Genomic DNA, 19,300 nt, shown 5'->3' on the forward strand with positions numbered 1-19,300 from the left:
TGCACAGGCAATAAAAATACACCATCTGTGGCAAATAACACTGAGCATAAACAAGAGATAGAAAACAAGAGGTGGATAGTGCAGAGGTAGGGGAAGCACGTGGGAAAAGGCAGAATGAGTATGATCAGGCAAATAACAGCTTCATTCCAGCTGGCCCACAGCTACTGTCAATATCCACCTGCTTAATCTTTCTTCCTAAACTGGCGGCCTTGGATCATATATGGTTCTGGTGTCTTCAGAAAAGTTTATCAAGTTTATCATTTTTGTCATGAAATGAGAAAAGAGTAATGAAATACAAATACCTGGACAATCATGATCAGTGCAGTTCCAAATGCCACCAACACAAATACTAAAAAGGAAAATCACACAACAGTAATAATGTTCAGATTTTTAGCAAAATAAGTAGTTTTGAGTTAATTAATATGCCTTGAATTCACACAGAATAGCCTGTATATTTTAGTGACACACAGGCCTCAGACTGTAAAACATAAACAGTAACTATTGTTTAAAATTTGTGTGACTGTGTTAAACTAACTATGGACAGTAGTCCTTGGGAGATGAAACACACAGGCTTTCACATACCAGTTGCTACATTCTTGTTCAATTTTTGAGCCTACAGGGAAAGCAGTTCCATGATAAATACAAGGACAATTTGACAAAGAGATACAAGTTCCATTTTCCATAATGAGACCTGTTGGAAAAGAAGTTAATTAATGAGATATAAAAAAAATTAGCCAACCCCAGATCACTGCTCTTCCCCCATCTGACTCAAACTTTCCAATCTCCCAGGAGGTGATGTTATCAGTCTTAAACAAGGACCAGCAAAAACATCTGCCAAGTGAGTGCAGAGAGCTCAGAGCACAGCTCCCTAATAAGAAGTTGCCACTCTGTATTGTTGCTTTAGGAAAAATGTCTGCCTTAAGCATGTAAAACTGTACAGACTCAAAAATGAAAAGATTCTGAAATCTCACTATCTTTAGTCTGTCTAGAACTAGGATGGTTCATAGTCCAGTCAATAATTTTTGTCTCATAGAGGTCTCAGAAACTTTGGTTTCTTGTACAGAGCATGACACATTCTGTTTAAGGAAAATTTCTATACATTTTTGAATAATTCAAATAAAGTGGACTAAATCTGTGCAATATCCTAGTGTAGGAAGCACTAGTAACATCTCCAGATTTTAACTGATATTGCATGCTGAGACACCTTTGTAATCTAAATAAATGTTTATCACACAACAAAGGGAAGAATCAGAGTGACAGTAACAACATCTAGGGCAGAATTTACAATATTCATAATTTCCAGGCATTAACTTTAACCACATGTGTAAAGCTACTATACAACACCATAATGATGTCTATTTAGACATCATTATGGTGTTGTATAGTAGCTTTACACATATTTTTTGAAATAGCATTGACAATATTTACCATCTGGACAGTAACAGCCATCTAAACAGTGCAGATTGCTGCCAAGACAATCCTTTTCAAAGGTGCAAGTTGGTGGACAACAACTGATACAGTCACGGTGAACAAAGGTGTCTTCACACTTCTCAGCTACAAAAAAAACCCATGGTATACTGAACATTAGTGCAATTTCTCTTTCCATGCTAGAAACTCCATTTCTGTCAAATAAACATTGTGCAGCTCTTCTGGTATAGATAGGTAATCAGATCAAGTAAAATGGGTGTTTTGGAGGAGTTTTAACTGATGAACTATGGGGAAGTTCTTGTCAATATTTAAGTCTCTCTTTAGCAAATCCTTATATCATCTCTCTAAAATAAGTTATAGCTTCTGTGACATTCTGTGAATATTTTCATATCTCAGCTAGTTCTAAGCCTTGTGCATGAGGATGAGCTGCAATTGATGGTTGGTAGTGATAACAAGAAGGAGCTGGATTAACTATGTTAATTCTGTTATAGGGCCAAGAGAGGCTGAGAGGTCTTCTGGGACAAAGAGCAACAGCAAATCTCCACAGATGTTTGCTCTTTGTCCTAGAATATGATCAGCACACATGATTTTTCAAGAAATCCACAGAAACATGAATTTTGTATGGATCTAAATCATAGCACAATGGAATTAAAATATCCCTCGAGCAAGTCATTGACTTCATTGTTTGCCAGCAAGAGCAAAACTGGCTGATCAGCTTGAGTATCAGGTTTGAGTTCTACAAGGAAAAATGTTGTCAAGACGGAATATTTGAACTGAATACATGGGATATCTCAAAGGTTCATGCTTTTTTGAAGAGTCTTACTACAGGCAGGAAAGTCATCCCTCCAGTCCCGCACCGGGGACCCAGCGTGAGAACATGCTCTAGCGTACTCTGTCACTGCCCTGCAGTATGTTTCATCATCATCCACTCTGAAATGATAAAATAAGAGAATAATCAAGGAAAACAAATCCCATCTAAAAATTTCTGCCATGTGACATGGTACAGGATATTTCATGCATAGCTGACACCACTCAGTCATAAAGGCACACAGGGAAAACATGAAAAAGGAATGAACTAACATTGTGGTTTTATCATTTGATCTTAATAAATGTTATTTCATTTTAATATCACCACAATGAATGAAACCACTAATCTATTATTTTTAAAAAGAGCTACTTGAAGTGAAAGAGAAGCAGGACCTTTGAAGACAATGGACAACTCAACAGTCTCAAGATCCCCATCTCAGGCTTCTCCATCCTGCATGGCATAGAAACTCTGACTTACACTTAAAAAGGGCATTCTGGTTCAAGTGAGAACTTCAAGTCTCCAATTGCCTTGAACTTAGATGAGAAGAACCTATTATGGACTCCTGACCTTGTGCTGAAGTTCTCAGAGGCAGAATTACTATCCGCTAAATACTGTGGACAGGCTCAGGGCAGCACAGCCTTGGGCAAAGACAAGATTTCTGCCTTAGTCTATACAGAAGAAGCTGTACAGTGCATTTTTACCAGAATCAAATAAAAGGACATTCATTAATATGTAGGCAAGTTCAAATTTTATTCAGATGTAAGTCACATACGGTGAAATACCACCAAACTTTTGTTACTGTGAAAGTCAAACAACTCACAACATTCGCTGTGGAAGATCTGGTGCCAAAATCAACTAGTCATAGCATGACATTTCTATTATAAGCATGTTTATGACAGATCAGCTGAGTTTGTCCCTTAGCACACCAGATCATGCTTCCAAAATTAATCGTCTTAAGAATATGTTGTATTGTGTTTGTATTCTGCTTTCAACACATCTATTATCAAATCAAACACCACTACACTCTTTGTTGCAGTGATCAGAGTCTCTCCAACTCTCCTCGTCTAATCCAATTAAATGGGTCTTAATAGAAAGAATACTTGGACTATACTATGGCCAAACAAAAAACCTTCATAAACTGACACTAAGCCACAAGAAGAGAGGTTTCTTTATAAACAAAATAAGCCTAAATTAATGAATTTCTGAGACATAGAAACTTCAAGGTTTTTAACATTCACAAAATTCACAGCAACATGCATCAGATTGTTCACAAAAAATCCAACCCTTCTTAACACCACAGCAGTGATTCAATATCCTACTTGAAAAAAAATGGCTTTCATTATTCTTCAAAAGTCACAGTAAATTCCTGAGTTAGACAGAGACCATACAGAGGCAACTCATCTCTTTTCTGAGCAACACCAGTGTTTTCCTACAAACACAAATTCTTCTATCTTGACTCTATGGTAAATCAGAAAACCAAACATTCATCAAAAATTGAACTAATAAGTTGTAATGGATTATACTGGGGATCCTTATGTTTAGTCTTGTGATCCTTTCTGTGTGCTTTTGATTAAACTGGTGAAGCTCTGAGAATTAAATACACTGAAAAAAATCCTCCTATTTCTGACAGTTACTTCTTCATTTGAAAACCTTACCAAAAAGAAAGTGGTACATTGCCCAATTATCCCTTCAATTACCAGAGTACAATTTTAACTTGAATGACTAGAATTAATTAGGATACCAAGTTGCCTACCATGCCAGCAGCTGAGGGGGTGTGACTCCCATCAAAGCAACCGAGTTCAATTTCTTTTGGCAGCTCTGAATTTAAGTAAATGGCACCATTTTGTAAAAATTCTACTGATTTGAATGATAGTGGTTAGTCATAAAAACCAGTCCAGCTCTGTCTGACAAATGGCCCAACTCCTCCAGTATTGTTGATATTTCTTCCTAGCATCATCTCCACATAGTTCTGTTTCTGGGCCTCCAGATAAAAGTTTCTTGGGTTTTTTGTGATTAGCAACTCATTTTTGTCATGAGTGATTCTCCATGAATTTACCTTGCACTTACTTGTCTAGTGTTTCCTTGAATCTATGTAAGCCCTTAACAATCAAAATATCCCTTGTCAGGCTGGTTTTGTGCCCTTTGTCCCCACACAAATCACCCCCTGAGAAACCCTGTCTCTCATTTTGAACTTGGTTCTTCTCAACTTCCCACAATGTTCTTTCATTCTGGTCCCACACAAAAGACTGAGCATTCATTTCATGTGTCAAGATTAAATACACAAGAATTCAAGTACTTACCTGCAAAGATCATTCATGCAACTTGAAATGTAAGAATACGGATCTATACTTTCATGACAGCTGAGAAAAGGAAACTGTAGGAATATTTGGCACTTGAAGAATATGTCCTGTGCATTAAGGAGAATCAGTAAATGGAAGTTAGCCAATACTTTCTGAACAAGCATCATTCTCTTTAGCTTTGTTTCCCTAGTCTAAGGTCCTTTATGTCCCCGTTAAAATTTGAGCATGGTACTGTCTCAATTTACTATTATATCTCTTTCATTATTCTTCCTAAAATTTTTCCTCTGTGCCTAAGCCTTCTTGAGTGCATGCTGGTACTAAACCACCTGGGATGAAAAAGTGTGAAATGACAAAGAAAAATATTTTGTGTCAATGCAGTAGCTGACCTGCAACTATTTCTGCAGTATTTCACAATCTCTAAAATAATGAGTTGCAAGATGCCAGAAACTGAACCCAAGTTTGATGCAGTAATGAAGAGCTCTGCCAGCAGACTGGTGCCACTTGGCACATCCAATCTGAGCCTTTGTACTTTTAAGCTAAACGCATGAAGAATTTCAGGCACTCCCTAGCAACAGCCCTGATCTGAATCTTTCCCAAAGCCTCAATGCATTTAAGGCCTTTTCAACATTGTGTATATTGTTAGATTCTTGTACCATCAGTAGGCAGTGAAGATTAAGAAAATACATGTATACATATGCATGTATCGATGTATATACATAAAATATAATTCCTTTACCTCAGTGGATTCTGCATTGGCTGAGCAAGGACTGGAAAAATCTGAGGCAGTAGGGACACAAGCTATATCGTCTGAGGCTTGCACAGCCCAGCTATTTGCAAATTCAGCAATGTCTTCTGTATATTCACCTACTGCATAAAAACATTGGGAGAACAACAATAAAAAATTGTCAACACAAACACATAGGACAGCTTTGAAAATTTTAGTAATATTTCAATGTGTTCATTATCTCAATTACAGATGATTTCTGAGTACAAGTCATAAAGAAAAGTAGTATCTTTTTTATTTCAGGTTGCATTTTATACTACATTTAAATAAAAATACTGAAAAAATACATGACAAGGTGTTGGCTTGGGTTATTTTAAGCATAATCACTGATAATTTCATAGCAAATATACAAATAATGACAAGTGGAAGGCATTGAATACTTAAGAAAAATACATTTCTTTGAAGCAATTTAAGACTTTCATCATGTTTCACAAAGGTCAGTTAGCGCTATTATGTCCCTCCTTTTCCCTTATTGCAGAAAAGCACTACAACACACAGGCACAAGATGCCCAGCTCTCCTCACAGCACGAGTACAGGAGAATTAATGAACAAGATGCATGACTGGAAGTCATGGCAACAGGCTTAAATACAGGAACATACTAGAAGGTTGGCAGTAAAAAAACAGACACAAAATTCCCATATACTTGCAGCAAGAACTAAATATTGTATTTTCTCTACATTCTTTATTAGGTTAAAAACAGTATATTGCCTCCACTATGAAGAACCTGACAGTAATTGTCTATGCTATGGTTATCTATATCCGTGCATGGCTAGGAGACAAGATATTGAAATGAAATCAGATAGAGGGTTTTTTTCCACAGAGCTGTACTATAGAAAACTGAATCTAACTTCTAGCACAAGAAGTACAAAGTTGGATACTGAAATGTGGAAAGCCATAAAGCACACTAATGAGATACATATACTTGGATCTCCACAAATAAATGATTATAATATCCTAACCATCAGTCTGTTTTGCTTATGAGTGAGAGAGAGACTTAAAATATTTCTTCCTCTCTGACAGAGTAGTTCTTTATGCAGAAAACCTTTCCCAAACACAAAAGGCTGGGGTTTAATCTAGAGATGAACCTGTTGTTATAACTCTGATTCTACAAGAACATTAAAAATACTTTATGTACATTTTGACACGGCTTGAAAAAAACTTTTAAGTCTTAAAAAATACCACATAATAAAATCAGTGTCCTTGAAACAGTTCTATACACAGAGACAGTCCTTCATATTAAAGCAACACAAAGATGCTATTAAAGGTGAAGATAAGGAAACAAAAAATGAGTTTGTTTTTAAACTGTATTTAGAAATGGAGTATTAAATGCCTCTCAGCAGTTTATTTATTTAAGCATAACAAATAATGAGCATTTGGACTCTGGAAGATTCAGGATAGATGTAAGAGTTACCTTTACACTACCCAGGGAAGTAGTTTAGCTGGGAGAGAGAAATCGTTATATCAAATGATTGATAAGATTTAGAAATTCTTAGAAAAATGTTGCAGCTTGGAAGGGATCTGAATTAGCAGTCTATTCTTTTGAAGATCTCAGAATTCCATGCTTTGTATTTGCAGAGTCAAGGCACCATGTTATACAACTCATTCAAGATTAAATTCATTTGGTTCTCAGTTGTTCACTGCAATAATGCTACCATGTGTGATAAAGAAAAATGCTAGATGAAATGATCATGGTGAAAAAATTCAGTTCCAAAAATGAAGACAAGTATGAGCTGGAAATCTTTTATAACAGATAATACATCTAAAGATACTGAAATTATGGAATTTTAGAGATCACATGAATTCATTATTTCCTCCAAATATTATTTTTCTCTATTATTACACATCAGTAGACTAAATTGGTTATTAAACATACTGTACTCTGGTGAACAGAAGTTACTGCACAAAACTTACTGCTCCCATGGCGGAAAAGCTATGAAAAATCTATACTCGGGTAGATTTTTAAAGAATCTGCAAAGATACGTAGAGTGAGCATTCCTTCCTTAAGGAAGTTTTAAAGCACCACCATCAACCATTTAAAAAAGGGAAAAAAGTTACTGTGGGATACCTTTTGTGACTTAAACACACGCAGAGTCATGGGGCTAGATTCTCTCAGCAGTTAATGATAACAAGTAAGACAATCTTATTTTGTTTGTATAAGAGAGTGAGAAAAATCCTCATATTTTCAAGCCTGTTCTGTTAGGTTTTTTTTTCCACATTAGTTGCAAGTAAGACAAAAGTCCCTGTGGAGTATTCCCTATCTAGGCTACAGAATACAAGTTTAAAAAGTCATCTCTGCCTCAGACACAGCACAAAGCAGCTCCTCATTCTAGAGTGTAGTCCAAGGCCCTTAGTCCACCATACCAAGAAGGGGATACAAGAACTCCCAGGAAACACCCTAGAAATTTACTTATTTCAACTAGGATTTTTAAGATGTTGCTTTAAGAGAATGACTCAAGATGGTGCTCTTCCTCTCCATCTTTAAACACAGAGAAAACCATAAATATTTGTTTATGTATTTATTGTTTAAAGGCAATAGGATAAAGATACCCAAAGTGCTTAGCTGAGCAAGAGGTTTAAATGCACATACAAGTACTTTCCTGAACTAGGACCTTTTCCCTTTGCATCTTTAATGATGAGGAGAAGTAAAAGTAGAGTGGCTATACTATTTTACTGAAATAACTGAAACAGGACTGACTTTTTATTTAAACATTCTATTTATACAGCATTGTATTTAAAGTGAACATGGAAACTGTTCACACAAAGTAAGGGTAAGCTATTTACTTACTGTTTTGAAGTATCAGGTCGTCATATTTATTGCCGTTAAAATTTCCACAAAGGCCACAAGGTTTTCCCTTATGATCTTCTGTCAGCTTAATATAAATACCAGAGTTGCCATCCCAAGCAAGAGAAAAACCAAAGGTAGTCTTCACAAGAATATAGTCAGCCAGTCTCTCAATGAAAGCATTTCCAACTGTCTGAGGCAATATTAATCTGGAAAAATATAGTGTACATCAAAGGTCTCAGATGAAATGAGGTTCATGCTAGAAAAATACCACATAAAACATCACCTCTAACTCAACAAGCACTTCTTCCTGGGTGTGCACAGTCACTCCATTCAATCCTTCATCATGTTTTTACTATCTTATATTTACTTCTCTATGTCAAACATCAAGAATGAGTGCTTTCTGCTGTATGCACCTATCAGTTGTACCAATTATAGGCTTAAAAGAATAATGCATCTTTGCTTTCAAAGCCTGGCACATCGCATTGAGGAATACTTGAGTTCATGAGCATGCTGCATTGGGCAAGAAACCACCACCAGCCCTTCTGGGCGCTGGGTCATCACTGGGTTAGACATCTGCAAAAGGAGGAGCTTGCAGTACAGAAAACACCACTGACAAAAAAGTTGCACCTCTTCCTCCTTTGGGGAAAGACCACTGGACAATAATAAGCACAGATCTAATCCCAGTCTTCCAAAGTTGCTTCTGTTGGGTCGAACGTATCACCAGAGGTACCATTCTCAGATACTAAAGGCATTACAAAGGGGATGGCAAAAGCACCTCAACAACTTTCTTGAAATTTCTGTACTTTATCAATCAGTAAAATATACTTATTTTGCATAAAGGATGCCTTAGACACATCTTTCTCTTACAAAAACAAAGGTAAATTTGGAGGTTTGATGTACCTCAGAGATATTTTGTGGAGTTTTTTTCCCCAAAGGGGCTTAAGATCTTTTTTTTAACCAATTCAGACTCATCTAGAAGACGATCATGTCTTATATTAGCCATGGCTACCAAGAATAAATAATGATTGACTTGTTCAAAATGCTATCTGGATGCACCAGGGATTAGCTGGGACTGCCTGACACAGACTTTGTCTGTAAAAAGAAGGAATAAATAATTGTTAGGTTACAGCTGAGAAGCTGAACACAGTCAATACAGTGTATTCTATCCTCACTCGTGTATGACATCAGTACTGTCACAGCTGCTCACACTCGAGCACTATCAGCCCCAATACAGAACAGCAAGGGATCAGTAGAGGTACAGATCAAATTATTTTATCTGGATTGTGTAAGAATCCTCAGTTTCCCAAACTCCACTTTATCTTTTTCCCAATAAAATATTAAAACTCACCATTAGAACACTTACCTGATTCCATTTTTTCTTACTTCATGTCCTGAAATCATTATTTCTTCTTGGTTTGAAAAAAATAAGCTGATAGACCTATGACAAGTATATACTGAACCATAACAGTGAGGACTGTTATGAACCTTTGAGGGAAAAAACAGACACACAATAAGAGTAAATGCTTGTCTTCAATAATTTTGCACCATTTTTATTAAATTCATATATGATATTTCACATTTTTATGCTCCAAGTAATGAAAGAGCTTTAAAAATAAATACCTAGAATATTGCAAAGTCACAATTACAAAGGTATGCAAAACTCAAAGTTCACACTACAGAGTACTACTGAGAAATACAACAACTGTTTAATAGTGCATATCATCACAGGCCAGTGGTCTGAAAACTGGATAAAGGAGTCAGGCATTTTACACTGACAAACTTCAGAGACACTGTAGTGAACTAGCTTATAGAGGCCAAAGGTGGAGCTCGCTACTTGCACTGAAGAAACACCCCTACTTCTCTGTGTCTAGAGATCTGATCTATAAAACAGGATTACAAACCATACAGAACCTCAGTGTAATAGCAGCACTCTCCCTGCCAGCTGAGACTGGTACAAGCTGAACTACAGCATGCCCTCCTAAACCACTCAGGATTTCTTGAGATTTTGAAGTGCTCCCACAGATTACAGCAGCCATCTAAGTTACATGGACCTGTTAAAATCCATTTTGCATTGGTTTTCCAGCCCTGCTAATGAAGAAAGGTAGACTTTTCTGAAGTGTGCTTTTCTCCATTATACATATGAGCCAGGGGATTGGCTTAGTCATATACCAATTTATCTTGCTCAAATACAGTACTCTCAGGACTTGAAAACTGTGGGTTTGTGCTTGAGCAAAGCTTACACAGTTTTCATTAATCTCAGCGGGAATGAGCCACCCAAACCTGTAGGATGTCCTGGTGTGCTTCAAAAGCCCATGAGCTTATTTTAGACACCACTGAAGGGAGAGAGAAATGTGTTTTACATCTTAGATGCCTATCATTTCCCAGATTAAAATATAGACAGAGATTAAATCGCTCAAATATGACTTATGTTACTTTGTGTGTCATCATTCTCTGAGAAGAATGGGAATTTCATTACCTATTTACTTGACAGTGCTGTTAAGCTAAATAAATTTGTCATTGGGAACATTTTACCAACATAGTGATGGAGGCTGTAAATGTAACTGTTTTGAAGAAAACATCTGTGAGTAAACACATACAGTGCTCATGAATACTTGAATAAATCTTCCTTGACTGACACTAAATCTGGAAGTAAAAATCAGTTACTGTTTCTCTGGCTGAAATAAGCTAGATCAGGAAAAGCATTCAGAGCTTTTACATGTATAAAGATAATCATAATTAAAGACAACATAAAAGTTATTAGACCTGGCAAATGGCTTCTATGTAAACCCATCCCAAGACAGAAACACAATAAAGGAAAATCAAAATAATCCTTATGTTTTCTTCTCCTCTTGTGGGGTTGATTATTAAAGCCAGAAGGACCATGATGTTAGGATTTGGCAAGGTTTTTGTCTCTCCACTGCCCAGTCTGTCTACAGTCTCACATTACTTATGACTTTGCTGAGTAAATATTTTCAGTTTTTAGTAAAACATGACATTTTTTCCAGCAATCAAATAGAACCTTCTCTCTTTCCAGAGCCACTGGAATCCACTGACATATTGATTCCAGATTTTAATATAGTCTTGGACTTTGCTACAGCACTTTCTGAAAACCTTTAAGAGGTCACAGCTGCATATAGAATCCAAATAATTAAAATGAAATTGTGAAAGGCAGGCGTAACAGTGTCTCTCCTAACTTGAGTAGGTAGAAATGGCAGTTTTAATGGTAGATTTATCTTCACTAAGTGCTGTTATCTGAGGGAAGAAGAGGTCATCTGTTTCTAAATGAAAAACAGAGCAGAAATCAGCATCTAGATCTGCCCTCATGCCTAAGACCACTGTACACACATGGGCTCAAAAGAGGACCCCTCTTGTCGTCTCTTCCCTGCCCCATCAGCACCAAATCCCAGCCATTGTGAATAAGGTAACAGAATGATCTTGTATCCCCTCCCCACAGTAACCACCAGCCTGACAAATAGGGCATCTCTCTTCAAAGAGGGTATAGGTTTGAACTCTCCCTGGCCCACAGTCATTAACCATGGATACTCAGCAATTTGAATAAATGACTAAAAAGAGTGCTTTCCATACATAGGTCAAGTTGAAAGCTTTTGAGTAGTTAATCTTCTCTGCATGACGTAGAGGTAATCCAAAATTAGAATGCAAATCCCTCGAGGGGACAAGATGGGGAGCAAATCCCATAGGCCAGGGAAACAGATTCTCATGGCATGCCAATAGCTGTGAATTAGGGCCTAGCACGTTCATGTTCCCTGCTACTAGGCAAGTGATAGCTGTTTGCACTTAGCAACTCAGAAACTCAGCAACTCAATATTTTTTTACAGCCTGGTAGCTGAAGTTTATTAAAGTTTCTGGGGTCTTGTTTAAGACCCACTTTAGCTCCCAGAAGGGAGAGAGCCGATATCCCATTAAGGATCGAAGGAGAAAGAAATACTGTTTTTAATATACTGACTCTTTTGATTATAATTACATTAGTAGTTTGAGTTACTGCATGTAAGTTTAGGCTTTTCCAGAAGTTTCCCACATTTCCACAGTTTTATATTTAAGCAATTAATGCTCAGTTTGGTACATTTACTGTCTACTTATTTTACTTATTTATTTTTATGTTTACTTACATACTTACTTCTAATGTATGTTTACATACTTACCCAAACAGTGTATTGGGGCTCCAGAGTACTGCAGTCTTTTGCAAATATATAGGAGCAATTCCCTGGGAAGTAGTAGTAGATGCCATCAAATGTTTCAAAATGATACTGTCCCCATGATTTGCAAATCCCATCTCGGTCCTTGCCAGTGTTAGGTACTGGAGAGAACACACAGAGTTTACAAGAAGCGTGGTCATCAAAAACTAGCTAGTGCAAAAGATCGACTTACTCCTTCAACTTTATAGACAGTACTCTTTTTTAGTCCTAAGTCTGCAGTTTTAGCCATGTGCAATCATAATTAAATCTTTATTTGCTTCAGTGGAGACATTTTAATTACAAGTAGAAGCAAGGGAGTTAGATATTCTGCACATCCTGGAAGACAATTCTTGTTGATCCCTACACACAGCAGATTCCAGAAACTAGTTAAATTTAAATAGTAGGCGATTTAATTGGCAATAAACCACTGCTTATTAAAAGAAATGCAGTGGTTTTTGGTTATTCATCTAACTTAAAAAAAAAAAAAGCTGTCCACTGCTTATTAAAAGAAATGCAGTGGTTTTTGGTTATTCATCTAATTTAAAAAAAAAAAAAAAAAGCTGTCTGGCTACTAGACAATACTAGACAATGGTCTATCTGTTATGGTATCTATATATCATTACAGCCCAAGTGCAAAATGCAGACATTTCTGATGTTGTTTTCTATATGTCCCTAATAATGCATATAATTTTAATCCTCCTAGCTACAGGCCAAATTAGAGTCCTGCTACAGAATAATCACAAATATGCTGGTAACAGTAGTTTTTCAAAATCTGCATCCTAAATCTTCCTGAAAGCTGATACTAAACTATTTTGGCCCAAAAACTTACCAATTTGGCACCTGCTTCCTTGAGCCTGGAATAACTGACAGTCACAGTCACCTCCCTCTGTGCAGGCTGCTCCATTAAGGCACTCCTGAGGACATGAACCTGCAAGGAAGCGTTCCAGCCTTTTAGTAGATACAGTATTTTTCAAAGAGGTTGAGAGATCCTAGCCAAATTTTTTTATTGTTAAATCATGAGCCGCCATATTAGCTGAAAAAATTAACCAACCACTATCTCAATTTTTTAACATATGCTTAATTTAATCCTTCTTGTTCCTTAGTTAAAAGAGAAGTAAGGTTCTCATTTGGTTTGAGACTTATAAACTAACAAAGGAGCAAAAGGTCAACCTCCTCCAAGCAAACAAAAGGTCAAGTTCCCATGTAAAGAAATCAAATCCCAGTCCTGCTGATCTCAAAATATACAGGACACAGATCATTCTAATTCCCTAAATTCAGCATCATTTATACATATATCCAGCTTCTCCCTCCTAAACCTTACTGCAAAGGGTACATTCAGTTTATGAACAGGCCAGAATATATATTTTAGAGTCAAAATCAGTCCTAAACAACCTTCCCCACATTCTAAAAAAAATAGTCAGCTAAAAGGTTATTTCTGCTTCAGAGGTGACTGGAGTCAGAGACTTTAGATTCCATGGGAATGGCTTATTTTATGTTATAATTAGTAATTTTTTCCAAAAGCATTAAATGGTTTTATAGTCTTTTTGAAAGCTATGAACTCCTTGTCATTTACTAATCATTCATTGAGTTGGGTTTAAATCATCATTCCCCAAAACTAGAGAAGAAAGCTAGTCCCAAAGCAAAACTTCACCAGTTTTTTGCAGAGAGTTGCTTGCCTTCTTGGAGTAGGATTAAAACTCTACATACATATAAAATTTCCAATGTTGCTGATGGGGATTAAAAAAGTGTTGCACAATGCAGGAAGTAAATGAAATAAACAGGCCCTTCCACTTCCAGTGAGGCACAGCAAAGCTGCTAGTGACATTAAATGGGAAAAAAAAATGGGACCTTTACAGTAAAGGGACAAAGAAGCTACCAGTGGTTAGGAATATCATCTGTCATTGTGAAAATGCCTTTCCATGCTTAGCTTTGAATTTTTTCCATTTAAGAACTGCTTTCCAAATATACATAAATACTCTGAAAATACCAACAAAGCAAAAACCATTGTTTCTATAACAGCCCTAATGGGGAAATCTTTTGCTGCTTTTAGAATTTTTAGTTGTAAAATTGCATATATTCATTTACATAGAAAAATGCAAAAGAAGGCACCTGCCTGGGCATTTTCTAAGAAGGATACCAAAATTCCAATTGAAGTTGCCTACAGTGAACTCTTCTGCAAAAATTTCTGTAACTTAAACCTGCTTTACATATTTGTCCAATGCTTCAATCCGTACAGGAGCAGCTTCATGCTCATTTCCTGAGTATTCATTTCCCTTTGCACAACCAGTTATAAGACTCTCTGATACACCTACATCCTCTGACAAGGCCAGAAAAAAAGTGGCAGAAATTAAAAATTGTTATAAAATTAAACTTTAAAAAACCCCCACAAAATCTCAAAAGATTGGCTTTCTTAGTTGTCCAGATTTGGTTTTTAAGGCCCTATTTGGAAAGTACCATTTTAACAGATTTTTTTATATATATATTTAACATGAATAAAATGAGAAAATGAGACAGGAGAGAATTTTGTAGTGGCATGAAGAAGAGGGCTTCCACAGCCCATGGTAACACAGAGGAGGGAGGCAGCATTTTCAGGGTTCTCTCCTCCTGCAGATGAGGGTGACAGCACTGACCTCCTGGTGGACTCCGCATCAGGGTCCCATGATGGTGCAACCGAGAGGCAGATTGAACCTGTCAGAGAAACATAAAAGCCAAATCAGGGTGTTTGTGGTTTAAAAATTAATTGACAAAACCTGAGGCCTTGCACTCAAACACTGGGTTGGAACTTTAAATACAGAAGAGTAATTTACATCTCAGCCAGTGCATGGCACAGTTATGGTTGCTACTGGAGGGATTAGCAGCCTGGGAAGAAGAAGCACACTGTCTTTTGAGAAGATTGGAGAAAGATACAGCTGCTATGTGAGATCACTACTGGCTTCTCATCCATGGCGTCCAGTTCCAGTGAATCACCAAGGTTCCACATGGGAAGTTTTGCATTTACGTTTGGAAGGAAAAGAAGGGGAGAGAGTGCAACCTCCCATTTTCATTTCACTCAAATACCCATTGTTGAAGGGCTCCCTCTATTGCTTCCACTCCCCTGACTCATACTCCATGCTACACCCAGATCATCCCATTATGGCCAGTCTAGCTGCAATGGATTTTGTGTTCTCCTTGACATCCTTCGGAATTGCATTTTGGTTCATCCCAAACAAAACAGAAAGCAGATCTGCCTGATCTGCCTCCTGTTCAGAAGCAGGGAGCCTCACACTCTGAGGAAGCCTTGCATCTGGCCCAGCACTCTGATATTGCAGCTTGTCACATTGCATTTCCCTTCCAATGATCCCATTCCAGACTGCAAGTACTCTGGGGCTTCTGCCCACACTAGACTGACTGGAAAGTTTACCAGGATTGAAGTGCTGAGCACTTTAATGTTTCCCACTTACGTTTATCCATGGCCAGTTTAAGTATCTTTCTTTATAAATCTGGTCCTTTTTGCTTAAATAGCTCTTCTTTCCTCTGTTTGTTATTTATTTCTTATCTGATGTTCTATGAAAAAACAGTTACCTTTCTGCAGTTCCCACAGACTTAAGTGCCAGCCTTCAGCTGTACAACTAAGAAATTTTTTTAGTCTTTGCTTGTAAACTAATTTCTTTCTTCCCTCCTGACTCCACTCATTCTTCACATCTCAAGTTTGAACTGATGGATCTCAAGTTAACAACAATGTGCAAGGAACATTTTAGGTCTTGCCAAGGTCTCTTACACCTCGCTTTTTCAAATGGAAATATGTTGTGGGATGCTTCCAAGTAGTACAATCTGTTTAAAATCAAACTGAAACAGATTTCATTGAATCACCACCTGGAAGGCCCCCTGCACCAAAATCCCTGGTGCCCATGCTCCAGTGCTAGGTGCAGTGTCCCTTCCCTCCCTGCACAACAAGGCCCATTCCCATTTTTTCTGATAGCCACTCCAAGCCGCCCGCCTCACAAAAGCTGCTTTAGGCCTTTGCGCCGTTTTGCAGAGCGTCCTTGGTGCGATAGCTCTTCCCTGCTGAGGGCCCTCCAAGGACACCTCCAGCCCTGCTTCTCCCGGGGGCTCGGTTACCTCAGGGCAGTGTTTCACAGCTGCCTTTGACTCCCTAGCAGCACACACATCTCAAAGGGCCTTGGAGAAAATCACCCTGGTTTAGCCTGCAGGCTCCCCGGGACACCCTGAGGCGGGACCACCTCTGGCTTCCTGCCTACCCCCTTCAAAGGGCTTATAACCCCTGGCTGGGCTCCATAGCTCAAGTGTGTACAAGTAGGGGAACAAGATTCCTCCATTTAGGATTGAATTTCAGCTCAACATTGCTGGGATGCAGCACTGAGGCAGCGTGGGGCCAGGGCGATGGGAACCAGGGCTAGGCCGGAGCCGCCGAGGGCACCATGTCCAGGAGGGAGCCCTGCCAGTGGCACGGCCATTGTGCCTCTCACAAACACAAACAGCTTTCCAGGTCCTGTTCACCCCCACAAAACACAGAGAACGGCCTGGGTTTATTTCCCATGCTGTGTGTCAGTCGGCTTGGCAGGGTAGGTCCCTGCTGAGTGCTTTGCTGAGGGAGAATGAAGGCATTAGGTCACGGCTCAGGTGGGGTGAGCAGGTGGGGAGTAGCTGCTCCTCCTCACTGTCCTCCTGTTACCGCAGCCCATCTCCCCACAAAGGGTCATTTGTAAGGATGGCAAAAGCCCAGGGCAGAAAAGGGAGGAGGGTTTCCCCACCCTCCTTCTTTTGGAGGTATAACCTACCTCGGCTGTTACAAGATCTCTTTTCTGTCGAGTTGCATTAGACTCAGTTCTGGAAGAAAACAAAAAGGATCTTGTATTATCAAAGGTCCCTGGAGCAACCTGAATAAGCAAGTCCCCAGAGAGAAGTGTTTCTCTCTGATTACCATCACTTTATCAAAGAGGTCTTTCTTGGGTTAACATTTAAAAAGGTGATTCTTTTTTTTTTTTGTTTTGACAGTATCTCATTTTACAGAATTGGGCGGCACTCCAATCTCTGCTTGGACAGGGAGATACCTGGAGCTTTGGGGAGACATAAATAGGCAAAACAGACTTACACAACAGGATACAAAATTGTAAACCAGCTTCATATTTACTTCATGCTGCATGTCAGTGGCTACAAGTTCCCCGGAGTGTTGCTTGAATATACTCTGATGGTGCTTTTGATAGCAAGAGTTGACTCTCCAGCTGGAGCCGACTTTAATTTGTGATTAAGTTTAGAAACAAGAGCATCAAACTATAAAACACACTTAGTTCTATCAACACTTCATGATGGCATATCATTTGACATGCCTGTGTGTCCACTAGATGTATTAGAAAGTCATAAGATACACAAAGCTACGTCCAACTTGATGCCTCCATTGAAAATGATGGCATAGATCCCATTTAATTCAATGGGATCAGGAACATTGCCTAGTTTGGGTTTTGTTTGGATTTCAGCTTCTATGTGAAAATTAGTATTGAAAATGTTTATTTTAAGGCTGTATAGCACTTACTTTTCTGTGCTTCAAATAGCAGCTAGGATTTTATCATGCAGTTAAAACTGTAGATGGATACTCATTTAATGTATTTTTCCAGTCATGAAATCATGATCTCATGCTGTTTTCATTCCATTATTCCTCTAAGCTTTCTCGAGACCATAGAAGTATCATTTTTCATAAGGACCTCCATTTTTCAAACAGAGGACCCATGCCCATTACGTAAATACTTGGGAAAGAGTTGTAAACATTCTGAAAGTGTGTTCTACATCCAATCTACATGTAGATGACATTTTACACATTGAATTCAAGGCTATATTTTGCTTTCTAGCTTTCACTGCATTGCATTTGCTCATTCTTGTTCTGTTTGTAGGACTTGACAAATAAGGAATAAAAACTTACCTCAAAGTTCTTCTCAAAAGAGGAAGCTTGCAATAAGATCCTGTAGATTAAAAAATCACAAAGTTAAACTTTTTTTTTTTTTTTTTTTACATCATCACTCTCCCCTTGGCAAGCAATGTCAAGTTTAAAACAACATTATTGAATTTTGGGGTTTAAGAATCCTGAATTTTCCACGGCACTTTTGTAGAAACTCTGTATCCAAGGAATGTAGGACTATATTCTCTCCTTCCTAAGAATTTGATCCTCTCACACAGTCTTTACCTGCAGGTTTCATGGTTGTAGTTCCGGTACCTGCTACCATGAAGTAGTAAAAAGAGCTCATAGTTCTTTAGAGGCACAGAACAAAAAAATAGAAGAGGTAAACAGGTGAAATAGAACAGGTACACAGAGCTTTCCAGAGTCAAACCTCCAGGGTTATAATACTTTACTGACTGTTCCTTGTAAGACTGAATTGTAAATAATTTTAATGAGCCTGTGCTTAAAACAAGCCAGCAAATAAACAAAACCAAACAAAACCACAAAAAACTTTTTCATATTATATTAGAAATATTTGTAATTGTAGCAAGGAAACTATATATAAGATCCAGTTGCATTATATAGAAAGTAAGATAATTCTATAACTAGAAGAGCATTTATTTACCCTAGCAGTCTAAAAACGTTTAAACAAACTTCAGGTGCAGTCTGTTCAAATAAAATCTTACCTTATTGAAAACCATGAAATGCTACTCGTCTGACAATAACAGCAAGAAAGGCAAGAAAGTTAGACTTTGTTCATAAATAATTGTTTTCTAACAAATTCAGATGTAAAAACTGACTCTTAAAGAATTTATATTTTGGTTTCTGCACCTGTGAGAGAGAATGATGATATATACTTGTTTAAATTGCATTTACAAATTCTAGCAAGGTCAAAAAAAAGAAGATAGAAAAAATAACCAGTAATATTAAAATATTTAGAAAAATATATGTAGAAATTAGGATTACCGCAAAAGAATAGAATAAAATTCTTACCTTGCAAAGTGGACAGCAGTGAATGAAGCAAGAATATACTCCACGGTATCATTAAACTGAGCTTTCCTACAATGTTCAT

The 19,300-nt window shown here is 37.8% G+C and overlaps 1 protein-coding gene across 1 annotated transcript in view; it reads right to left on the bottom strand.

Annotated features, from left to right (window-relative positions):
* Window positions 1–19,300, bottom strand: part of OTOGL (otogelin like) — a 93,014-nt gene extending 73,714 nt beyond the window's left edge. Inside the window, exons 1-14 of the mRNA XM_063155872.1 lie at window positions 19,222–19,300; window positions 18,214–18,253; window positions 17,078–17,126; window positions 14,930–14,987; window positions 13,129–13,227; window positions 12,267–12,421; window positions 9,470–9,591; window positions 8,107–8,312; window positions 5,273–5,400; window positions 4,537–4,643; window positions 2,252–2,358; window positions 1,429–1,554; window positions 583–691; window positions 303–349 (exon numbers count right to left, since the gene is read on the bottom strand). Coding sequence (XP_063011942.1) covers window positions 303–349; window positions 583–691; window positions 1,429–1,554; window positions 2,252–2,358; window positions 4,537–4,643; window positions 5,273–5,400; window positions 8,107–8,312; window positions 9,470–9,591; window positions 12,267–12,421; window positions 13,129–13,227; window positions 14,930–14,987; window positions 17,078–17,126; window positions 18,214–18,253; window positions 19,222–19,300 — 1,432 coding nt within the window. The remainder of the gene's footprint in view (window positions 1–302; window positions 350–582; window positions 692–1,428; window positions 1,555–2,251; window positions 2,359–4,536; window positions 4,644–5,272; window positions 5,401–8,106; window positions 8,313–9,469; window positions 9,592–12,266; window positions 12,422–13,128; window positions 13,228–14,929; window positions 14,988–17,077; window positions 17,127–18,213; window positions 18,254–19,221) is intronic.

The sequence above is a fragment of the Melospiza melodia genome, chromosome 4, assembly GCF_035770615.1.
Source record: "Melospiza melodia melodia isolate bMelMel2 chromosome 4, bMelMel2.pri, whole genome shotgun sequence".
Lineage (NCBI taxonomy): Eukaryota > Metazoa > Chordata > Aves > Passeriformes > Passerellidae > Melospiza > Melospiza melodia.